The 25,530-nt window shown below is 35.7% G+C and overlaps 1 protein-coding gene across 10 annotated transcripts in view; it reads left to right on the forward strand.

Moving 5' to 3' along the window:
- LOC116232906 (sodium channel protein type 2 subunit alpha) overlaps window positions 1–25,530 on the forward strand; it is a 189,772-nt gene that overhangs the window by 127,179 nt on the left and 37,063 nt on the right. For 6 of the 10 annotated variants that reach the window (XM_090143890.1, XM_090143885.1, XM_090143892.1 and 3 more), the window contains 10 exons: window positions 6,759–7,078; window positions 10,048–10,165; window positions 12,584–12,674; window positions 14,281–14,409; window positions 14,914–15,005; window positions 16,071–16,343; window positions 18,694–18,757; window positions 19,295–19,436; window positions 20,240–20,446; window positions 22,558–22,845. In XM_090143890.1, the coding sequence (XP_090000016.1) occupies window positions 6,812–7,078; window positions 10,048–10,165; window positions 12,584–12,674; window positions 14,281–14,409; window positions 14,914–15,005; window positions 16,071–16,343; window positions 18,694–18,757; window positions 19,295–19,436; window positions 20,240–20,446; window positions 22,558–22,845 (1,671 nt within the window). In that variant the 5' untranslated portion in view covers window positions 6,759–6,811. Of the gene's footprint in view, window positions 1–1,522; window positions 1,560–3,965; window positions 5,294–6,758; window positions 7,079–10,047; window positions 10,166–12,583; window positions 12,675–14,280; window positions 14,410–14,913; window positions 15,006–16,070; window positions 16,344–18,693; window positions 18,758–19,294; window positions 19,437–20,239; window positions 20,447–22,557; window positions 22,846–25,530 lie in introns of those variants that run through there. The other 4 variants (XM_090143884.1, XM_090143886.1, XM_090143888.1 and 1 more) reach the window with 2 other exon arrangements.

Here is a 25,530-nt window from a genome sequence, read left to right on the forward strand (position 1 = left end):
CAAGTTTTTCCCAACAGAATATCAGGACAAAGATTGATCTGATTAAAGGCCCAGCTCAGCTGGATTGCTGAGTGGCCTTAGTCACTCCATCAGCCTCACCAGGGACTTGGTGAATGTTCTTCTTGCAGTACTTTTCTCCCACTTTGCTGTGGACGAACAGTTACTGTCAGTTATTGACTCACAATAAATAGTCAAAAGCAGTAAGATACTGATAAATTTATCTTTACCAATATATTTTTCATATCTCCTTGGAGTGCCTCTTGCATTAGTCCTGTGAGCAGTACCCTGAAATAACTTTTACACCTTTAACCCTTTTTAAAAACTGTGAGAAAATTGATTTGAAGGAACCTCCAAAGTTTCCCAATAGAGATCTTTGTATATCTGTTTTCATATTAGATTCCTTGCCACACATTTTGCATATGGTCTGTGCTGAGAGGCAAAGGGTCTTGGAAGAGCAGTCCTGGAGCTAGCCTGATGTCATCTCTAATTTACTAGTATTTGGGCATTCCAATGAACCTTTTTGCATTTCTCTCCTGCCTACACAGGGTTCTACACCAAGTGTGGGATCTGTGTTTATATTTGTGGACTGTACAATTGTTAGAGCTCTGTTCATCTCTAGAACTCAAGCAGTGAAGAGCTGTTTGTACTCTGGAACCTTAAGCCATGTTGTGCTTCGTAGTTAGGAAAAGCACTAAAATTTGTAAGATGCTGTAGACAATCAGCTAGTCTTTTCTACTCCAAAAGTGAGCCTCTTAACTTCTTTCCCATAGTATAATGAGTCAGCTCTTTGATCTGGCTGAAATCTGGTCACTTACAGTTTTCAGTCAGATGGGTCTGATCTGACTCAAATGCATAGCTGTAGAAGTGCCAAAGCCAGCACAGTGCAAAATGACCAGAATGAGAGTGAATGGAGAATGGAGCTGTCCCTTCTGACTGCACCATCTCACACTGGCTTAAGTTTTTTCTGAAACTGTATTTCACAGATAATTTGCTAATTACACGTCCATTTTGAATGTTGGACAATGTGTAGGAAGCTGTATTTTTATATAGCTCTTCTAGAAGCCATTTGGAAGAAACTGTTATGTAGAAAACACAAACTGTTTGTATCTTACCATTCAGTACACACATACTCTACGAAGAGACCTCTGTCAGAGCTCTGATTATTGAACATGCAGAGCACCACAGTATGAAACACACAGACCTCAAGAACAGGAAAATTGATTTTATATGTTGTATGCTAATTTCAGCAGTGAAGCAGCGAGACCATGAATCTTAACTGAGATATTACACTAGCTGTAAACCTTCCCCCTTCAGACAGGGCAATCAAATATTATACAATAATTCATGCAGTGTTGTGGAGTGCTGTAGCATCCAAAAGTGCTGTAGCTCTTTGAGATGCAACAACATTTTCCAGAATTTATTTTGCTCATATGTGGGAGTAGCAGTGGTGCAGGGTGCAAACAAGAGTCTGGACAATGGAATGGCTCCTTTAAATTTGTTTGTCTTAATTTCTTCTCATCAGGCTAGGAGAAAAGGAAGAAAACTAGACGGAGAAAAAGGTGAGTAAATTAAATCTGGTAGCAGATCTCTCTTATTCCTCATGAATGCTTCCTAAGGAACTAATCTTCCTTGTCTCCATTAAGAGTCCCTTAAGAAGTTTTCTTGCACACGATGGGACTTTCTTCTGCCCTGCATCCTATTTACTCTTGAAAAACTCTCAATCAGTGCAGCCATAACCCCATTCTTTTCTGTGTCTCTAGTATGTAAATAATAAGCTTTTGCTTCCTTGATGCCAGGGAAGAATTGTAGCAGACGGAGCAGCACAAAACATTAAAAAGCAGTATTTAAACACGATCCTTAAACATTAAGGGTTTGTGACAAGTTTCCAGATTCTTATCCTATCGGTTTGCTACAAATCTCACACTCACTGCTGATCTTTCTTATAGCATCTTTTTACAAGACTTGACCTTTCTCAAAGCCCTTGAATGATTGAGGCAAGTCTGCTCCCTTTGTCTGCTGGCACTGGTAAAAGGTTTTCCTAACAATTCTCTCTTGCTTCAGTTCAACCCCACAACCTCTTTGCCTATATGCCAGATAAAAAGAGGAGAAATATTTTAAGTAGCATGAGGGAAGAAGTGCCAGGAATTTCTTTAGATGCAATCCATGTGATTAAATGTGTAGTATTTACAAGAAGAACAATCTCTCTTCCTATTTTTCTCTTCTGCTCTCTTTGCAAGATTAATGTTCTTTGAATGGCATTTTTAATTTATTTTGAACACTACAGCAAATATCAAAGTAAACTACACTTTGGTCAAAATTGCTGGTTACCAATATATTTTTGGGAAAAATTCTACTTAATCTTTCTATTAATTGTTTCGTCAAAGAAAGTGGAGATATGCCAGTGTAATTTGTTCCAGTCACAAAGTTACAAGGCATTGTTAAAGAAGGATCAAGCTGTTACGCAGAAAAGACAAGATGAGCTTGATGACTAGCATTACTGGGATGAGATGAAATTCAGATCTTTAAATGAAAAGGCATGCACTTAAGGACAATTTATGAGACTGCAGGAACACACAGCTGGAAATAACTGAGAGTAAAAGGATAACAGAGCCACAGAACGATGGCAAGTTGCCACTTGTGCATTTTAATGCTCAGCCTTTACGCTGAACAAACACAATTAATTTTTCTGAGGAGAGGCTGGTTATTGTTTCTCATCTTATTTTATTAATCAAGATTGTCTATAGATGAATGGCTTCTAGACATCCAGAAAAAGACTCAGAAGTTTCTCAGCTTTGTGCTGTCAAATATAATTGACCTTCATGTAAAATTTGTTTACATGTGACACACAACATTTCTAAAACTCTGCACTTTATATGGGCCATGAGTGCTTTCCTGATTGAGTAGAAGAGAGGACACAGACCACTTCATGCTTTCCTACATGCTATAGTAGTGGGAACATGGATACCACTGGTGACAGAATTAGTCCTAAGGTACATTCATGGCTGCAGGCTGGAAGCGACACTGCAGTCAGAAGCTACCTGTTATCAGAATTCTCATTGTTCCATGTTTATATTTTAGGTAGTTTTTGACATGTTTGAACAAGAATTTTTAAATGTAAGTTATATTTTATTGATACTTATGGTTTGATTTGATCTTTATCTCTTCCTATCTCTATTAATTTCATCTATCACAATATAGCTATGTAGCATCTGATGACTGTATTTTAATGATTGTTACTAGCTTCTCTAGATGCAGTACTGTACTGTCCTCTGTAGAAGTACATATATTTCTCTTGCAAAGATGGCAAAGGCCGTATTGCATCTGAAATTCTTGTTCTTTTCACCTTTCACTCTAGCAAGACCATAGACATGCAAAATACTGGGATAGTGTCCCACTGCCTGTTTTCTTTTTGTCTTTACTGTTCACTCTTTTTCCTAATTCTATTTATCTAGACTGTATAGCACTTGTGGAAGTCAAATCAATGTCTCATGTAATTTCTGATCTATGCAATAAGAAACATACAATCAGACTAATAAGAAAATTTAGCATGGTGTAACAGACACAACAGAGTGAAGTCCCTTTCCCATATTGTGTGAATTAGCCACGCTTTTTAGGTATTTGGTTTATTTTATTTTCTAAAGCAGCGGCACAAACGTATGTACAAATCTACATCTATAAATAATAAGCATTCTTTTGTAGTTAGATCTTTTAGTCCTGTGAATCTGTGCTGTCTCATAATTCTTTTATTTTGAGACTGCAGAGCTGCTTCAAGTAAACCACAATTCTAATTAGAACCAGCCAGAAGTTTTCACCCAAAGCTTTATTTTTATAAAAAAAAATTGGTTACAAAGAAATGTTTGCAAAATTTCTATTGATTTCGTGGAGTCATTTATGAAATTACAAAACTCCATCAAAATAATTTTCATTTGAAAAGCACTTTTAATATTATCTTTAAATATTCTGTAATGTCTAAATGATTCAAAACCAAATCAATGTTCTCATGTGAGTAAAATATATTTCTTGTTTGATGTATTTGTTCTTAATTGCTTAAAACTTTTGAAAACTCTCTTTTGGTCTAGTCAAACTGTTCTTTCTCTTGCCACAATTACCAAAGAATCAAATTATTGGTATTTGTCCTTCTCTTCCTTGTCCTCTTTTAAAAGCCACAGAAATGGCCTCTTTTAACCTTCTTTATTTTCCTCCAGTCTTTCTCACTTCATAGTGACCCTTTGCTTCTTATTACTTTCCTCAGCTTCTTTAATCCTTTTCACAGCACAAGGAAAGGAGGTGGCTGAGGGACAGAAGTAACTGGCTGCTTGCAGGTCTGAATCTATAGCTACAGGAATGTGTTGCTCAAGAAGTTTGAAAGAGATTTGGATATGGCTGGGAGTAGGAGGGAAGGGCAGAGTATTTCTGGTGCTGAGAAAGAGAGGATAAAAAAAGTGAGATTACTGCAGTAGGAGAAAGAAGATTGAAAATCTGTAAATGTAGAAAATATAGATAAAGGGTGGAAGAGACAAGAAGCAAGATGGCATTTAGGTGCTGCGGGGCCAGGAATGGTATCTCCTTGGTTTGCCATCTGGGAGTGCTCCTGGTGATTGCGGCTTGCTTCCTGCTAATGGATGGCAGTTGCTGTGCAGGAATTCACTATTGCAGTGAGCATTAAAAACTTCAGTCCTTCCCTTGCATTGCTGAGTTTCCTAGATTAAACATTAAACATACTGTATAAATAAATGTGTTTTAAAAAATAAAAGCTTTGATTTAAAATAAACCAGACTGCAGAGAGACTCAGCAACTGCCTTTGTTGTACACTGTGCAGCCTCCATTTTCCTATTTCTTTTTGCTATCCCTCCTACTTTCTTTTCTGTGTCACCTTTCAGTTTTAACAGCTATCGTCTCAACAGCAGTAGCTGCTCTATATTCAAAAGAATTTTTGAGAATCCTGAGACCTGGCTGGTTATATAAAATCATGTATTTTAGTCCCGCAGTCTCAGTTTAAGCAAGTGTTTGAGTGTGCAAAAAATTCTTTGCCATTTCTGACATGAATTTCTGGATGTACATCAATACCATCTAGTGGCAGAAAAATTTACAACACCTAGTAGGCTCACGGGAAATGCCGGGGTTGACTTCAATAACCAAGATCCTTCAGCAGGAAGTTAGGTGTGGTCTGTAGGAGATTTAAAAAAAAAAAAAAAAAAGAAGAAGAAGAAGAAAAAAAAAAAAGAAAAAAAAGAAGAAGGAAAAGACATGATGGAATTTAGCTGCAGTGTTCTTGGGTGCCATTCCAAACCCAGTAAGTGCAAGATTCTACACTGGTAATGAATTTTTAATTGTTTCCAGCAATGTTAAGACAGAATTATGCCTTTTTAAAATGTGTGTGATTAACAATAAAATCTGGCAGGATTTTGCAGCAGGACCACTTGCATTTTCCTAATTAACCCTTGTGCTGCTGCCAGTCTGTGTATGTGTTCTAGAAGCAATTTGCTACAGACCATCCGTGACAGAATGCCCCTGGTGCTTTTGCCTGCAATGGAAGGGGTTGTTTGCAGGGAGACCTGCAGAAGTTGGGATGTGTGTGGATGTCTGCGTAGGTGTAAAGAGCCATATGCATATGGATGAAAAGAAGGGGAAAGCATTGTGCTGTGGTTTATTTAGCAGGCTTCCAAAATCTGAATTTGTTGCTGCTGTGCAGGAATGTATATATTTAGGCAAAGAGTAAAATAGGATTATCCAGATTGTATTTTAACTGTTGCATTATTTTAATTTGATAATCATTTCTTGGCTATATCGACTTACAGAGAAGTTACTTTTTTATTGCATTTGCTGGATTTTTAATGTGCTTACTCAGGATAAGGACTTGAGAAAAATAATTGAAGGCTTCAGCAGAGGTAGTGTTTATGATTTCAGACTGAAGTATTTGCATTAGGAATATTTTTCATTTGTTCTGTTTAACTGAGCTGTCTGGAGCTATTAAGAAGACATGTTCTGCCCTTGTTAGTGAAAAATTAAAAATGTTACTGTACATTCTGTATGGTATCAGTCCTAAAAGTGCGTTATCTAATGATTAAATACAATTTTTGTTTAATTCAGCAATTCTTCCAGTGCACAATGTGTTGCCAGGCAGGGGATCGGAATACAGGTGCTTGTGCCTGATTCCTTGTTTCCTGAGCTGGCAGCTCTGCAAAGGCAGCATATTTGTACCTGAACAGAAGGAGCATCTCATGTTGCTTTCAACTGAGCCCTCTGGCCTTAAGTGCCAGTAGTGGATTCTAAGTCATTTTTGGTCCTTTGAGCTAGAGGGATGGTTGGTTCAAGGTGCAGCTTAAGCAAGATAATAAAGATGTGAACTGACTGCATTCTCATTCCTCAACACTGATTCGTAAACAATTCAGAACTGCTGATGCCTCGCAGTGAATGTGCTGGAAAAATATCTCCTATTTTATTCATTATCCTTGAAAAAGAAAAGATGTTATTGTATTACATGTATACAGTTTTTTTGTTTTGTTTTTGCTAACCTACCTTCACAAGTATTAATAAAATTTTAAATTAAATGTTACCACCAAGAGGCAAGCTGCAGAGGAAAATGGCTTATCCTGAAATAAAAGCAAATGAAAAAAAGCAACTTCCTCTTGGTTGATAATTACTGTATTTAAGGAAGATGTCCCACAGAAATTTCTATGCAGGTATATTCTTTTACATTGTATGTGACTGTTTATATTGCTCTAATTTTTTTTGTGTGTGTGTTTTTATATTTTTAGCACTTTTTTTATAAGGGAGGCTAAACAGTAATTAAGAGGTGCAGGATGAAAAGATGGCACAGTCAGTGCTGGTACCACCAGGACCTGACAGCTTCCGCTATTTCACAAGAGAATCACTTGCAGCTATTGAACAACGTATCAATGAAGAAAAAGCTAAAAAGTCCAAACAAGAACGCAAAGATGATGATGATGAAGATGGCCCAAAGCCAAACAGCGACTTGGAGGCAGGAAAGACCCTGCCATTTATTTACGGCGATATACCTCCAGGAATGGTATCTGAGCCCTTGGAAGACCTGGACCCATATTACATCAATAAAAAAGTGAGTGTATTGTATCTTTCTGTGAAACTTTGAGAAGATTAAAATACAGCAGACTTCTTGGCAGGCTTAGCATTTCCGCTGTTAGGGATCAAGTCTTTGTTTACCATTATATTCTGATTTCTTTCTTTGGCAGAAATCTCAATTGTAAGAACAGAAGTTAGAAATGCAAGTCTGTGGAATCCAGTCTGTAGGTAGAAGTGGATTCAGGTTTATTTTAATATATTTGGCATTTCATTCAAATCTGTAGCTTTCAGTGTTTTATTCACAGGAAAACTATTGAAAAAGTAGCACAAGGGCTATCTTCAGCATGCTGTTTTTTCATTAAATGTTCTATAATACATGTGAGTAGCAGATGATTTTGGATTCCATCTCAAAGGCAGCTAGACACCTTCTCCCTGACTTTCTTCATTGTCACATGGAAGGCTTAGCCTGCATTCTCTTGTTGCTAGGAAGGATATGGAAGTATGGAAGAGTAATTTCACAGGATATGTTGAAGGTCTTTCATTTTCATTCAGTCAGTAGAAAGAACATGATACTTAGATGCTCTGGGTGAAAAATTTTTCATATCTGGATTTATATTCCTCATTGATTGTTATTACAAAGGAGGTGTTTGACAGAGGCAAATAAATAGAGAGAAGGATAAAATTCCTCTTGTAGTGTCCAGAAAGTTTTATGTAATTTCCAAGATACTTTATAGACATGTTCACTTAAAAAAAAACCAAAAAACAAAAAATAAGAACAAACACACTAAAACCCAGCAACAACTGCGAGGCCAAACATAATAGTGCTAAACTGTAGACTTTTACCCATCTGGCCATGGGTTTCCTCCAGAATTCCAGAATTCCATTCCTTCATGTTTTGGCTTAATATTTATTGTATTGTTTTTATATTATCAATGAACATGGAAGAATTTTTAGGAAAAAAACCTGAATTAAGCAAAAAATAATAATAATTTAAATATTTTTACTTCAAGAATTAAGGATATACTAAACAGAGACAACAGCTTTAATATGAATCAGCTCTACCTTAAATATTCATTGCAGAATTTCCAAAACTCAGTTGATTTATGGAGAATTGTGAGTTAAATTTGAAAATTAGGTTTCTAACTAAATACTTCTTTCTACTCAGTTAACTCGAGTGGGTAATCCTGTGGAAGACTAGAAGTAAGGCAAAAGAAATTTGGGTCCAAATGCTGATTTCTTTCCTTCCTCCTTTCCCAGTTCCACAGTAGTAAAAATCTAAATTTGGTGCTGGAGATCTGTAAGTTATCATTATCATGATTTGGAAACCAGAAAAGTAATTCTGGAATTCTCTGTGCAAATGAAGTACACTCCTGAATTTCTTGCCTCCGAATTAGACATACATAGCAGTTGTCTTGTTCTTCTGCAAAAGCATAGTTTCTAGGTTTCTAGATCAAGATGTGAGACCCCAAATTACATGTTTTGCAATCATAATTTCTTTTGGTATTTTTCTTGGTGCTCTTTGTATATTTTCGAACATTCTTACTTGTGTATTTAGGTCAGATTGCATTTTAATTTTTCAGTTTGTCTTGATAAGCCAGCATTGCTCATATGATGTATCATTAAATGTTGTGTCAGAGCAAAGGAAACTGAAGACGTGAAAAACTGATTTTGGAACAGAGTTTCTAAAACTCAGGGGAGAATATTGATGGAGTTGAAAAGCAGTGGTAGAAAAGATACCACTTTAGAGATGAATTCTTTCTCCTTTACAGTTAAGAACCTAAGTATGGTTGAGAATCAACATGTGTCTGTGTATCTGAACATATGTTTCATTTGGAAGAGCTAAAGTTTATGATTCCAAGCAAGGGGAGGATTTGTGTTTCCTGGATTTCATCTGCTGCATTTGGCACACCTTCTCAGAAAGTAGAGTCTTTGAAAACACTGCCCTCTGATTCCAGCTGAGATAGGTGATAGCTCCTGGCACTGTTCCAGTTTTTTATGGGTTATGTCCCTTCAGGCTTTTTACATCTGTCACAGTGTTAGGTAGATCCTCATACCTTCAGTGAGAGTGAACTTTCACCCATGTTTGGAAAGAAAATAGAAATAGATAGGAATTTACCCAAATGCGTGGATATCTAAATAATTTTTGAAAGCACTGCATGTTGAATAAACACTTTATATTTCTTTATTTTCCAGATTTTAAGAAAACTGTTACATCTACACACATATATATGCATTTATATATATATGTATATATAATGCTAGCAATACACACGAATCATTGCTGAAACAATGGAGAGAGAGTGAAAATACGTAGATTATTGAATTCTGTATTAGGTAAAAGTGAAGTGTGATGTAAGAAAGATAGACAGTTACAGCTATGAAACTCTCACATGAAATAGTTACAGGGAGAAGCAATATGTTTATTATTTCTTGAATTACAGTGAAAACTATCCACCATATTTATGTTATGACCAAAAACTGGTTATTGAACACTTGCAGTTTCCTTTTTGCTATTTCACTTTGGAAAACTACATTACTCTATGGTACTATGATACTACAGTCTTAGTACTTTGATGGTATGGTAATTAATTCTGGTTATTTGATTAAGGAAATGCTGATGTTTTCATGAGTCTTTTTTATTTTTTTATTTTTTTTTATATTACATGCACCAGTAGATATATTATAAGCTATAGAATGTATATTAGTGCCTCAATGTATCTGTCTTTATTTTCTAGCTAGCAATATCAGGATTGCTTATGATTTCTAAATAAATTCTTAAAACATTTTAATGCAATTCTATTGATAGTAATTTGTCTAGAATCTGCTGTATGTGAACGAGACAAGGGGATTCTGATTCTGAGATGAGTGAAGTGGGCGGTGCAAATAGAAGAGTTTGACCAGATATGATTAATGATGGAATGAAAATGATTCAGGGTTTAACCTCAGAAACTGTAACTTGTTGGTGTCTTTTAAATGTAATTTTTAATTCTGTGTTTCTTTTTCCAGACCTTCATAGTATTGAATAAAGGGAAGGCAATATTTCGATTCAGTGCCACCTCTGCCCTGTACATGTTAACTCCTTTCAATCCTCTTAGAAAAATAGCTATTAAGATTTTGGTACATTCATATCCTTTTCAAGTGGTCAGTCTAAAACTGTAGTCAATAAGATATTGTTTAGTATTTAAATCGTTCACTGGCACGTGTCCAGGGTTGATATGATCTGTGGTGCTTTGTCTCTCTTCTTTCTATTATTTCTCTTTCTATTCTTTTTCTTTTCCCCTTTTTTTTATTTGTTATTGTTGGATCATAGTATAGCAACATCAGGAGACAACCAGTCATCTTTGTTTACAATTTCTTCCTCTGTCCTTTTCTTCCACATCCTTTTTTTCTTCCTTTCCTCTCATTTTCCATGTAATCCTCAAACTTTTTTTTCATCTTTTCAATTCTACCACATTTTTCACAAACTGCAGGTATATTCTTCAAAATACTTTCAGTTCATCACCAACACCTTGTGTTAAAATGAAATCTTTGATCCCAGCTATGTACTTGCTTGAATTTTTAGTGGAAATCTTGTTTCATTATTCCTTTTCATTTTTTGATTCAGATCCAAATTGAAAGCTAGTTTGATAGAACAGCTTAGGTTTCTTATTTGCATTCTCAGCCCTATATACCTGTCTATTCCTTCATTATTATTGCTTTATGCACTTGTAACCTTATAAACTTTTATTTCTGTCTAAGTAGGTTGGATTTTCCACATTATAAGTTGAGATTTACAAAGCTAAGTAGTCATAATGACAAACCTATCACTTTGTCTTTCTCAGTGTTTTGATATATGAATAAAACAGGTATCCTCACAGTTGTTAGGATTTCTACAGTTCCACGGTGATAAAAATATAAATTTGGTGCTGGAGATCTTTAAGTTATCATTATCGTCATCTGATACAAAGTCATTGAGTGCTTTGACTTCAGTAAATCTGATTACTTAAGAAGCATATACAAATATTTGCACAGTGATATTTCACAAGAGTCTAACATAAACACATTGAAATCAGAGCTTGTTTTTGAGTGCTTCTTTTGGTTGTGGAGTTTTTTATTTTTTTGGTAGCATTACATAGAGGGGTCCTAGGATCATGTGGAATAACCCTTGGAAAGATTCTATTATACTTCTGGTGTAATGGAAGTTTGATAGATGTGATTGTCTAATAAATGCTGGATAACGTTATCAGTGGCTAGCCTGCAAATGACTTCAAATCATTCAAAAGACAACACTATGTAGTCAGTATTCACTTGCTAGTGGTGTCACTACAAATAATTATTTGACAGTTATGTGACACTCCATAGCTTGTAACAAGCAATTGGATGGAGTAATGGAAGATTGTAGAACTGAGATGGTGGTGAATAGTTGGAGTGACCAAAGTCAAAATATTAAAAAACTTTGTTTAATATTTTGGGAAAGTATAGTCCAGTTATTTCTCCCTGATGAAAGAATAGTGAGAATTTTGAGAGGATATTTCATCATAAAGGACTTTGAAAGCTGATGTAAACATAGACTTGTAAGTACTCATTATGTGTTATGTTTTAAAATAGTATCATTTCTCTTGTGCTCTTTTCAATATGAATTGTATAGCAAGAAGCTACCTTCTGATTAAAAGATTTGAGATACATTTACAGATGTGAAAGACCCAGAAATCTGCTGACTGTAATGCCATAATTTGGCAGTTCGGAAGTCAAAGGTATTTACTGTTGCTTGAAGTTTTTACTTTATTTTTGGTTTTTTATGTAGACATACAGAGGAAACGTGAGGGGAACATCACAATACTTAACACAACATAACACTCAGATTTCTAGACTGTAGCAGCATGGGAACCTGCATTTTAGTTAGAGAAATTAAAGCTTTTCTAAAAACCACCTTTGCTATCTTTCTAATTTTTGGTGATGGTGCCACCATGTGGACATTTTATGCTTCATCTGTGTGATTGTTTTTCGTTTTTGTGTTCTGTTTTCATCTCCAATAATGTATTAGCCCTGAAATTGAAGGTTTGTAACTACAGAGCAGTTCTGTCAAAATCAGTGAAAGTGTTCATAGCATGGAATTGTTCTAAGATTTTCTTTAGGGTTCTTTGGTTTTGTTTTTTAGAATAGAATGTGACTTGTTCTCTACCACTTTTTATATTACAAAAATGTATTTATAAAAAGCAAATGAAGATAAAATAATTTTCTCACAAATTTATCTATTCTCTCTATTAAAATGTGCCAAGCCACTACTTTCAATGTTCACGTTATTGTTTAAAAAGAGAAAAACTATCTATGATATTGTTTTTTTTTTTCTTTATGTATATATTTCAGCTTTTCTAATTTTTAGTGTATGATTGTCCTAACTTTAAAGAAGTGACTATGAAGCATGCTCAGTGCTTTCCTCTGAGTGTCAGCGTTGCAGTGGAGGGATAAATATCTCCTGATACTGGATATCTGCCAGACCAGGACCTTGTTTGATATTCTTTTACTGAGATGTTTTGGCTTACATTCCTTAACTCTTCACCCACATTATTCAGCATGCTTATCATGTGCACTATTTTGACCAACTGTGTATTTATGACCATGAGTAACCCTCCTGACTGGACAAAGAATGTAGAGTAAGTGAAATGGATTTTTTTTGAATTATATTCAGTCATCTGAAATAAACTGCTGCTAATGGTGTTACACTAATAAGGATAACATCTACTTGACAGCAGCTACTTTGTGACATGTTTTGAAACCCATTCAGATGCTAGCTTCTTCTGAGCAATATTAAATCAACATATTCTACAGTGCTTCCTTCTTTAAGGAAAGTTCAGTTTGCATTCTCTGTTTGCAGTATTAGATGGGTAACGTAGGAACAGGATTCTAGTCTTACAAGAATGTAAAAAGGGTGGATGCATTGCAGGAACTGGTATAGATAAAGGGTGCAGTAAAGACGATGTTATTGAATGTTTTCTTTTTTAATGAAAAATAAGCTTTTTCAAAAGTGTGTCAGTGATTGGCTAGTCCTCCATAGAAAATAGCAGCTAGAAAGAGAAAAGTTCCAATCCAGCATCAACCCCAGTCACCAATATGCACAAAATGTATATTTTGTGATTGTTTGAAGGCAGTGCAAAATAATGCTCTTTATGATGCTTCATGTAGTAACATCTTATGCTTCTGATGCAACTTTACTTCTATCTGATTTGGATGATAAGTACATGTTTAATCTTCAGTAATCAACCGTGGAATCATAGGACAGTTAAAGTCAGTGTAGGCATTCTCATTTTGAATTGTGTATGAACATATATGTATTCAGGATATCTAGCATATAGTATTTATGAATAAATGTAGCTGGCTTGAATATTTATTCATGTCATATTGTGCCCTGTTGTGTGGGAAAAAGTTTTTTGTTTTTTCTTAGTGACTGAACTGAAAAATATCATACAGGAAAATTGGTTTCAGGTTGATTGTGTCTGAAAACCAGTGTGAGCCTTTAAAACAGTTTAACTTGAAATAGTCTGTTTTACCTTCTTTTCCATTAAAAATATAAATGAAACTAAATTTCAAAAAGGTGTCATTTGGAGATAGAAAATTGAAATGACTCAGAATGCCAGAATTAAGCATTTATACTTTTTGTGTTTCAGCAAACTTTATTTAGTCAAAAAAAGCACTAAATTTCATTGGAATCTATAAAAAAGTTTTGATTGGTCTTGTACAGGATTTTGCATCTGAAAACATTGATTTTGTACCAGTACTATGCTTGTCTAGCTAAAGGTGAACTACTGGGTACAGCTACTCTAACAAAGTGAATGAGAGCTGATGAGATTTGACACATTGCCAGATCATGGTACTCTACAAGATTTCAGCATAAAAATAATGCTGAAGAAATTAATATTAAGACTGGAAGCAACTTCTGAAATCATGACTTTATATGTTTGTTTGTTTTTTTTGTAGCATAGAATTAGGTTGGACATAAATATATGCCAATGAAGTAACGGAATTTTGCAACTGACTTGCTAGCATAGATTATAGCATTTGAACCTCAATTCACGCATTGTTATGTAGTCTTTTAATCATAGTTTGACTCTTCTCCTTTAAGGAAGAAATTCTGCAGATGTTTAAAGCTGGTTATATCTATTAAATTCTTATGCTACTCAAAGAGTAGGAAATGGAACTAGAGAGCATACTGTATAGGGATGAGTATGTTTCTATAAACTCTATCTTGCATATTTTCCTCAGATACACATTTACTGGAATTTATACCTTTGAATCACTTATTAAAATTCTTGCAAGGGGCTTCTGCTTAGAAGATTTTACATTTCTTCGAGACCCGTGGAACTGGCTAGATTTCACTGTCATTACATTTGCGTAAGTCTTCTGTTTGTTTTGGTTTGTTTTTTGTTGGGTTTTTTTTTTAATCTTTCAGATGGGATGAACTTAGTGACTAAAAATTGCCTGGTATTTTGTCAACCAGAACATTTGGAGCCTGGACTTCCTGCAGTTTCAATATGTTTCTTCTACCTCTTTTACACATTTTAGTATTTCTAACTGAGCATGTGCTGCAGAGGCCAACGTGGTGTGTCAGCCCGTTAGGATTGTGAATGCCATCAGCCTGAACTGTTCATATCCTGTCTTCTTTCTGCATATCAGAATTACAGGAATCATTTTGACTTCCTACTAGAATCTGACAAAATTAGGTTTCAAAAACAAGTCAGTGTGGCTTATTTTGATAAATTAATTTAATTTTACAATCAAAAGGACATTTATAACACAGGCAAAATACAGTGAACGGTGAAAAGGTCTTTAACAAAGACCCAAGCAATAAGGATGAAATCTGCCTCAATTCTGAGTAACTGTGATTTAATCCTACAGGTATGTAACAGAATTTGTAAACCTAGGCAATGTTTCAGCTCTTCGAACTTTCAGAGTATTGAGAGCTTTGAAAACTATTTCTGTAATCCCAGGTAAGACGTAGTTGGTGTGAGGTGTTAGGCCCCTCGTTTCTCCAACTGTTACTTGTGTGCTGTCATTGTGTTTGTGTGTGAACTCCCCTATTACAGATATGTGACAGAGTTTGTGGACCTGGGCAATGTCTCAGCGTTGAGAACATTCAGAGTTCTCCGAGCTTTGAAAACAATATCAGTCATTCCAGGTGAGAGCTAGGTTAAACACTGAGGCTGACTGTTGTTCCACAGAGGCTATATTCACATTTTTGAAGCATAAGCCTTGTTTGCTACACATTTTTAATAAAATAAAAAAGCAGGAATCAAGACATAACTTCATTTAAATTGATTTTTGCTTTTTTTAATTAGCTGCATTTTCTTTTTAAAAGTCAGCCTTTGAGTTTAACAAACACTTGCATGAGATATTTGCAGTAAACAGCCTATCTGATTTGCATCTTATGACATCAAGCTTTCCTTTATATGTTTTAACTGTAAGTTAATTTTAAGCTTTCATATTGATGCAAATTTTCTCATTTATTGCAGGCACTTGATATACAACTTTAACTGAGTTTCAAATGTCATGTATAAAAATTTAAATTCTAAATGTTAGCATGGGCCTTGCATGGGGAATTATTTTAAAGATGTCGTTCTTCTCCAAACCATCAGCCCTCTCATATCATCAGAAGTTATCTTTAAAATACAAATTTATATAACTTTATAACAGGTTTATAAATGCAGAACAATTCTAAATGGTTCATGTAAGAAAGGTTTGGGCAAGAAGCATCAGCAAAAGCAAACAGTACTTTCCTATGTAGGGCAGAGGTATAGCATGAATAATAAAATCACTTTGTTTGGCATAAAGAATATGTTTGGTAACATCTACTTTTATTTCTGTACACTCTAAAATAAGCATAAACTTACAGCTTTTCATTCATCTTCTCAAGTAATCAATCTTTTAACAGATACTATACAAACATTAGACTCATTTAATTATCATTTTGCATGAAATCTTTATCAGAAAAAATCAGATTTTTTATGTGTTTAGTATTTGTTTAGTATCATAATAAAAATCCTTCCTCTTTGCAGGCTTGAAGACTATCGTGGGAGCCCTAATTCAGTCTGTGAAGAAGCTCTCGGATGTTATGATCCTGACTGTGTTTTGTCTGAGTGTATTTGCACTAATAGGGCTGCAGCTGTTCATGGGCAACTTGAGGAATAAATGCCTACAGTGGCCTCCAGACAATTCTACTTTTGAAACAACTGTTATTACCTACTTTAATAGCTCTATAGGTGAAAATGGTACATTTATTAATACAACGATGACAGTGTTTAACTGGGATGAATACATAGAAGATAAAAGTAAGAATCCATTATATCAACTACTTCATTGTTTTTTTTTCTGAAAAATTTTGAAAGCGTATGAATATATTTTCATTTAAAATGGTGTAACCTACCCAAAAGGCATAAAAGCACTCATAATTTTAGCAGCTCAGATTCATTAAAAGAACACACCTTGCATAGTAAATAAAGCAACCATCATACTGTAGTTTAACACAATATTGTACTATATATCTATGTATATATATATATTTAACCTTCTACCGATTATGATTTTTGGAGTAAATCCTAAAGCTTTGAAGAAAAATGCATGAATATTGGATCTGATGCTTGTATCCCTGAAAGTTAGGAAGCCTCAGTTTAACACCTAAATGCTTTTGGATTAAAGTATCATAAACTACCTTATAATCTTTTAATATACTTATCATCTCAGCATGCTAGTAGTATCTTAGAAATGGAAGCTTGAAAAAGATTTTGGATGATAACCCATCCTTAAAAATCTCTGGAAAAGATCCTTTTCCTTTCCCCTTCTTTCTTTTGCTCTCCTTTCCTTTCTTCTCTGTTGACATAAATCCAAGTGCTTTCAGACCAGCTTGTCAGTTGTAAAGGTTATTCTAAATTTTGATCATCTTCTCTTCTAGCTTGATATCTTCAGAATACTTGGTGTATTTTTTTTTTTGTATTTCATGCCTTGAGTTGTTAATGAAACTTGCCATAAAACAGATCCTTTAAGGATCTTAAAAAAAAAAAATCTGAATTATTTTTGAAGTATTTTCTGATCATTCAAGTTGGAACATATCTTCTTTATTTGCTTCAGAAAGTGTCAAGTATAACTTGTCTCTGGGGCTATTTCCTGTTAGTAAGTTGGCAAATGAGAAGAGAGGAATGGCTTTATGTGTGCCATATATTTGAATTGACTATTAGTTTATCATTATCTTGTTATTTAAAAATTGATATATATGTATATACTTTTTTTTTTTTTTTCCTAAAATACTGGGCTGACGAGCTGAGCTGATTTGATAGTTTATCTGGATCCTTTGCTTAGCAGAGGAGGAGCTGTGGCACATAGGAATGTGAATTACACACACACAATTTTTAAAATCCATCTCAATGCCTGTCTGCATTTTTACACTCATTATGAGTGCGAGTAAATCTCTCACAGGAAATAACTATAAGAGCACCTAAATATCTGCAAACCTATTGCCTCCTATCTGATGTCAGAGAATAGACTGCAGATGTAGAAGTGATGTGCACAGTCTCCCTCTTTAAAATAGGCACATTTTTTGCTGTCTCCATCATATACTGGTAGTGTAGAATAGAAAAAGTCCTTAGGAACTGGTTGCAATTCCTTACTTGTCTCTTTAGTGTTAGCCCTGAGATAGTTCATGCCAGCTAAGCTAATCCATGCCAGCTGGCGGTGAATCTCAAGGAACCATCTGCTTTCCGGGGAACAGCCAGAGCATGCCTAATTTTGGCAACTTCAGTATAATATGTCACCCGACCCAAAATTTCCACTAGAGATTCCCATTTTTTTTGCCATATAAATCTCGAACAAGCAATTGATGACAAACTGATTTTTCCTTTTTAGATCACAGCAGTAAAGAGAAAGGGTGGGAAAGGAGAACAGCAGGAGCAGGTCCAGGTCCTGTTCCAGGGACTTTTTAGTCTTCCATCTCACTAAATTAATTTTGAACCCTGTTTTAATAGTTAGCAATGTTCTGTTCAATAGTTCTGTTAGTTTAACAGAATGCAGATTTTTCAAGTACAGTTTTCTGTAACAGAATTACATGTATTATCTTTCATGTACCATAAAAGCTTGGTTTCTCCTTCACTGTTCAAGTCAAGATCCAGTTAAGAATTTCTTGTGCATGTTGTTATGTGCAATGCTTTCATGCTGCAAAACTTCCATGATTTTTCAAGTAATATTCAAGTATGTAATTAATAATTATAAGAAGTAACACTAAGTGATATATATATATATATATATATATATATATATATAATATGAACAAAGTCAGGATATTGACCTCATTGTTTTTCTTGCTTTCCTGGTATTTGTTTATTCATTTGCTGACATATACATATTATTAACCCAATAGCTGTAGCTTATTCATTTGTATAAGTTACTGAGAATTACATATACAACTGCCTTTCTATTCTGTAAAGAAAGACCAACTTTAAGACTCTACAAAACATCATTTTCCTGTCAAGTCAGTACTTCCATTTTTTTTTCTATTTTTTTTTCCTTTTCTGATCATCATATATCACAATTAAACCATTAGCTTATTTCTTTAAAGTGTAAAAGTTTTAATCATAGCTCAAATTCCTTAGGTCTTTTTCATAATCTATTTCCTTTTTTAAAAAAAAACAGGTCATTTCTACTTCTTGGAAGGACAAAATGATGCTCTACTGTGTGGCAATAGCTCAGATGCAGGGTAAGAAAATCATTTTTCATAGTGTGTCAAGAAAGAAAACTACTTAGAATTGCTCAGGTGGCTAACTAAAGTATCAGCTGTACCGTAGAGTTTCAAACTACCAACATTTTGGAATATGAAACTATACCTAAATGTAACCATCTTTGTGATTTGAGTTTACACAGGCAATTTCTTCAGCACCTTAGACAAATTTTGTAAAGGTAATCTCATGAATATTGTGTGCGTAAAAGTTACTGCCAGTTGGCTGACAATTGACTGTTAGCTGTGCTAGATGGCAATCTTCTCTTGTGCTAATGAAGATAAGAAAAATTGTGGGAAAGGATAGATTACTATTAGCTATGTCATTATAGCAATTAAATATCAGTAGGAAATTGAAAATTGAAAACCACTAGGATTTTTTATCTTAGGTATGTAGAATAAAGTTTTACTTGTTCAAAATTTCATTTGCAACAGGGACTCCTGAACAATTTTGTGATTTTTATAGCATATCGTAATCTAGAGTAGTTGTTAAAAATAGCATTTCCTCTTCTTTTGTAGTCAATGTCCAGAAGGATATATATGTGTGAAAGCTGGTAGAAACCCCAACTATGGCTACACAAGTTTTGATACATTCAGTTGGGCATTCTTGTCACTGTTTCGATTGATGACTCAGGACTTTTGGGAGAATCTTTACCAGCTGGTGAGGACTTATTAAAATAAACAGCACCATCACCAATACCATTATTACATAGTATTTGCATAGTTCTTTTCATTCACATGTACCTGAGATCTTTGGGACACAAATCATCTTTTATTTCATATATGTAAGTTATCTAAAACAATAGGGGCCTTAGATTTCTGTGTGCTTCTCAATACATAATAAGAAATAATTGTTAAGAATTATTGTTTCCTTTTCACAAATTAGTAAATGAACTTGTTAATGCTTCTTGCCCAAACATGCTGCAGATAAATGCTAGCTAAATTGATTTGCAGTCTAGTAGAAATATGTTGTCTTTGAGAACGTTACATCTTGTCCCTGAAATACATACATCCTTAACCTGAAGGACTGTGATGTTGTGCAGGATGTCATATTGTATTCTGCATTGTCTTTGTGGCACTGTAGTTTGGATCTGATAAGACAAGAAGGTAAGATACTGGCTAGCAGCCCCGTTACTATTAAAGTAATTTAGAGGTTTAAAGGCTATAATAAAAAGATATAATGGAGGCAGCAAATCCTAAAGAGATTTTCATTAGTAGAAGTTCTGAATTATTTAAACTACTGGATCATAGTCAGCTGTACCATAGCAAACACAAAACTTGATTTTTGCACATATAGCTACGATGTAATATTAACTAGTTGTATGTGGAAAAATTAACATAATCATCTTATGATAAAACAGAGAAATTTTACAGTGTATTTCTAATCTATACGATAGATGCTACCAGATTATGTAACAGTGTGTAAAAGTCTTCTAAAATCTTTATTATCTCTTTTTTTCCCAGACACTGCGTGCTGCTGGGAAAACATACATGATATTTTTTGTTTTGGTCATTTTCCTGGGCTCTTTCTACCTGATTAACTTGATCCTGGCTGTGGTTGCCATGGCCTATGAAGAACAAAATCAAGCAACCATGGAAGAAGCAGAACAGAAAGAAGCAGAATTTCAGCAAATGCTGGAACAGCTGAAAAAGCAACAGGAAGAAGCTCAGGTATCCTTGTAAAGTAAAAGTGCCTTTTCCACTAATGATTGCAATTGGATGTTCACATATGAGAATAGCTTCAGTCACAAATATTACCTCCTATCTTATATATTCTTTCATTTTCCAAAAGATCTTTAATATTTTAGGTAGCATGTTTTCTGTGGTCTTGAGTAAACTTGAACTCCCCAAGCTGTAGTGACCATGCTGTAGTTGAGTTCACGCTCCAGAGTGACATGAAACAGGCCAAAAATAAAATTGGGAAGCTAAACTTTAGAAAAGCAAAATTCCAGCTCTTCAGGGAGTTAGTCAACAAAACACCTTGGGAAACTGTGCTCATGGGCAAGGGGCAAAGCAGAGCTCACAGATATTCAAGGAGGCTTTCCTCAGGGTACAAGAGCTCTCCATCCACAGGTGGAGCAAGTCAGGAAAGGAAGGCAAGAGACTGGCATGGCTGAACTGGGACCTGCTGGTCAGTCTGAAGAGCAAGAAGAAAATGCACAGGCAATGGAAAAAGGGACAAGTACCGTGGGAAGAATTAAGGAAGCTGTGAGGTTGTGTAAGGATGGGGTCAGGAAAGCTAAGGCCCAGCTTGGACTGAACTTGGCAAAGGATGCCAGAAAGAACAAGAAAGGCTTCTACAGGTATTTCAACCAGAAAAGGAAAGGCATATGCCCCTAGTGAGTGACATAGGCAATCTGGTAACGACAAGGAGAAGGCTGAGGTACTTCACAAATTTTATGCCTTGGTCTTCTCTGATAACTGCTCTCCACACAGCCCTTAAACATCACCAAGGTGTGGGATGCAGATGACACACAAGAAGGACGGGATGCTGTCCTGAGGGGCCTATACAAGCTTGACCAGTGGACCTAGGTGAACCTCATGAGGGTCAGCAAATCCAAATGCAAGATCCTGCATCTGAGTTGAGGCAACCCCCAGTACCAATACAAGCTGGGGGATGAAAGGACAGAGTGCACCTCTGCTCAAAAAGACCTGGGGGTACTGGTGGATGGGAAGCCAGACATGAGCCAGCAATGTACCTTAGCCCAGAAAGCCAACGGTATCCTAGGCTGCAGCAAAAGAAGCATAGCCACCAGGGCAAGGGAGGTGATCCTGCCCCTCTACTCCATGCTGGTGAGACCTCACCTGGAGTACTGTGTCCAGATATGGAGTCCTTAGTACAGGAGAGATGTTAACCTGTTGGAGCACACCCAGAGAAGGGCCATAAAAATGATCCACAGAATGGAATACCTCTCCTATCAGGACAGGCTGAGAGCTGGGGCTCATTAGCCTGAAGAAGGCTCTGAGGTGACCTGATAGAAGCCTTTCAGTATCTAAGGATACTGAAAGAGCTACAGGAAAGAAGGGGACAGACTCTTCAGCTGGGTCTGTGGTGACATGACAAGGGGAAATGGTTTCAAGCTCAAAGAGGGGAGATAAAGGTTAGATATAAGGAAAAAATCTTCTACAGTGAGGATGGTGAGGCAGTGGAACAGGTTGCCCTGGAGACTTTCAAGGTGAGGCTGGGTAAGGCCCTGGGCAGCCTGATGTAGCTGTGGTGTCCCCGTTCACAGCAGAGAAGTTGGACTAGATGGCCTTCAGAGATGCCTTCCAACTCTTAAGGATTCTATGATTCTATCATAACTAGTGATAAAAAAGAACCATTAAGATAAAATTTCAAATTGGAGACAGAAATTATTTCATTTACTGTGAGAGTGAACAAATGATTGAACAAGTTGCCTGGAGATGTGGAATCTGCTTACTTGGAGATAACTTGAAGATAAGCAAGCTGTCTGTACATGGTGCTGGGTAGCCTGATTCAGGTGACTCTGTGCTGCAGAGTTTGACGAGGTGACCTCAAGAGGTCCCTTCCAACCTCAGCCATTCTGGGATTTTGAAAACGGAAATGGAGATAGGGGACAATTATTGTTCCTGTAGTGTTTTTCAAATTTTACTTATGGTAAAATGATTTCAGTGAAATGGGATCACTTAAAATTACTTAAAATTTTACTTAAAATTCATTATTTTTTTAGATATCAATAAATAGCAATAAATTTTAAATAGTGAGTATGTGTATTTGTATAAATGTTGTAAATTGCATATGTGCGTATTTGTACATACAGGCAGCAGCAGCAGCTGCAGCAGCTGACTCAAGAGATTATAGCGGAGTAGGTGGAATAGGTGGATTCTCTGAAAGTTCTTCTGAGGCATCCAAACTGAGTTCGAAGAGTGCTAAAGAAAGGAGGAATAGAAGAAAGAAAAAAAAGCAAAAAGAACAAGCTGAAGGTGAGAAGGATGAGGAAGAATTTCGCAAATCCGAGTCAGAGGACAGCATCAAAAGAAAAGGCTTCCGATTTTCCATTGAGGGGAATAGACTGACATATGAAAAGAGATTCTCTTCCCCACACCAGGTACCATGGTATTATTACCTCTTAAATGTCTACTCATCATAGAAACAAATGCTTGTAGTGTAGTTTGGTCAATTCTTGCAAGGTGATTCACTTAATCTTAAAAATCTGACCAAGTTAATACATGCAATCAAAGATGAAACTGCATGAATTAGATGGATTTTCTTGAATTTATCTGTGAAAAAATCAAAATAATATGTATTTATTAGAATGAGTTGTATTTGCTGATTTTGTTAATGAGAATGAGCTCATCAAGATAGCATGAACAGTGGCTTCAAAAAAGGAATTTCATGTTTTTCAGATGTAATTGTGCTAAATTTAGGGTGTAAAAGCCAGTAGAATTAACATAAACATTTACGTGAAATTTGGCAAATTAATTAAGACCTTTAATTTTGTTATCTTGAAGGTGGAAATATCTGTGGCACTGTGTCCTTGCATTTGTTCTCCTACATTTATACACCAGTGACTCAAGAAGAGTACCATCTGCATCACCCATCCAGATATTTATTTCATTTGATAGCTTTATTATGTCATACTTTCTAAACTTTTCAGGAGCTTCTCTTTATTTGCCCGCCTCAGACTGTCCCCTCAGCAACTCAGATCTCAATCTCACATCCATCCTGTCCTTTCTCTTCCCCTTTGTGTAACTTACGCCTCAACTCTTCCTTCTATCCCCACCTTCTTGATTCTTCCTGATCTTTATGAATTGCTATCCTCCTCTTTTTAGCCGATATTTCTAAATTCCCTCCTTCCTCTTTTATCCTCTTCTAGTCCTCTCTCTGGAAAGCCTATTTCATCACTTTAAAAAGTCACGTGCATTCATACCCTTCGCATGTATCATTTTCTCCAGCTCCCATTCTCAGAGAAGCTCAAACCTCTTCATCTGTTGTACTCTTATTAAGGACTTTCCTCTTTTGATCAGACTGTGGTGGGAGTGTAATGTTTCTAGACTGTAATTTCTACCAAGTTAACTCCTCCCTCTTCTTCCCTCCTAACATACTTTCTTCATAGCAGTGCCTCCACTTTTTTTTTTCTTGGTCTGCCACTGTTTTATGCTGTTAAATGTCTGACTAACCACTGTAAAGATTTCATTGCTGAATTTAATTCATGATTCATTCAGTTCCATACACAAAATGTCACATTTGTATCTACTGATTTCTACTTCATGTTGAAGTCTCATCTGATTCCTTAGGTGCATATTCTTACTCATGTCTTCATTCAAACTGCAGCCTTACTCAGCTGCAGTTCAGTTCATCCATCTGTTAAGAAATGAAGCATACCTCATCCAATTTCCTTCTCTTGCTTTTTCATCTCAAAGTTCATATACAACTATGTAGTATGATAGTCTAGTGATCCCCTCCCCTCTGGTTTTCCAATCCTAGTTCCTTTCCGCTCTGGTTCTAGCTACTACACTTAACAGAAATTCAACTCACCACAGTTTTTAATAACCTTTTCCTAGACAAAATGCAGGTTTATATTATATCTTTAACATCTTCCTTGACATTTCACTTTCCTTCAATGTGACTGACCATTATGTTTCCTTGAAAACTTAGTCTTCCTAACATTAATTATTTTGTCTCCTCTCAGTTCTGGTTTAGTTGTGCATTAGAAGATCTTTTTACCACTTTGACAGTTTCCTAAGGGATTTCCACAAGGCCCTGTTGCAAGTTCCCTTCTTTTTCTCTGTCTCCTTTTTTTCCCCAATTCTACTCTAGACCCATAGCTGCAAACTATTTTTAACTTAGACTTATTTCTATGTCCCTATTAATGCTGCATTCATCAAGAATATTGTTGCAGAGAGCACAGAGGTATCTCACTGTTATTACCTAATCTTCCAGTTAACTTATCTACCTATAGATGTTTTCAATACTGTAAAACATACTGTGCTTAAAGCTCTTCCCAACCTACTTTGACTTAAAGTAAGCAAGTCAAGTCCCAACTTTAACTGACCCAAGAGTATCCATAACCTCCTGTTAAATTTTCAAATGAGTTTCTTTGACCTCTTTCTGGTATGCTGCCTTTCATGCTTGGAAGAAGTTCCCATGAATTTCCACAGAACACTTCATTGCTTTCCTCAAATCCCTCTTTAAAACTCTCTTTTATCATGCTGCCTAAGAAAGCTTGACAGGGAATTGACTTCAGGTGAGCTAAGACCACTGTTTATCATACTCATCAATTTTGCCTACTCATATTCCCTCTCTTTTTGTATCCATCTGTTGTATTATACTTAGATAGCAGAGTGCCTTTTTGTTCTGCATTTTGCAATAACTGGAACAAGGGGCTTGGACCCATAAAATTAAGTTGCAAAACAGAAACAAAGACATCGCTTTGTTATGTACCAGCTCTGCTGTTCATAGAGGTTCTGGGTGAAATCAGATGATAAAGCCAAATCATGCAAGTCAGGAGAATCGCTGACATGAATTAAAGTTAAGCACATGCATAATTGCAAGATTAGAACTTTATTTTGACTGATCCTGATTCACCCATACCAGAACATTTACTCACAGGAGTAAAATGATGAAGACTAGTGAGGATACTCATGCAAAATTACATACACATCTTTGCATATTCAGGATAGCTAACACTTTCAAAAAGAAAGAAAAACTATATTGTGAACTACTTGACAAGTACTTGCAAAAATATGTACTTTTTTTTTTAAACTGGGCAGTATTTGGGAGCTGTGTCTGT

The sequence above is a fragment of the Phasianus colchicus genome, chromosome 7 (genome assembly GCF_987193195.1).
Source record: "Phasianus colchicus chromosome 7, bPhaCol1.hap1.1, whole genome shotgun sequence".
Classification (NCBI taxonomy): domain Eukaryota; kingdom Metazoa; phylum Chordata; class Aves; order Galliformes; family Phasianidae; genus Phasianus; species Phasianus colchicus.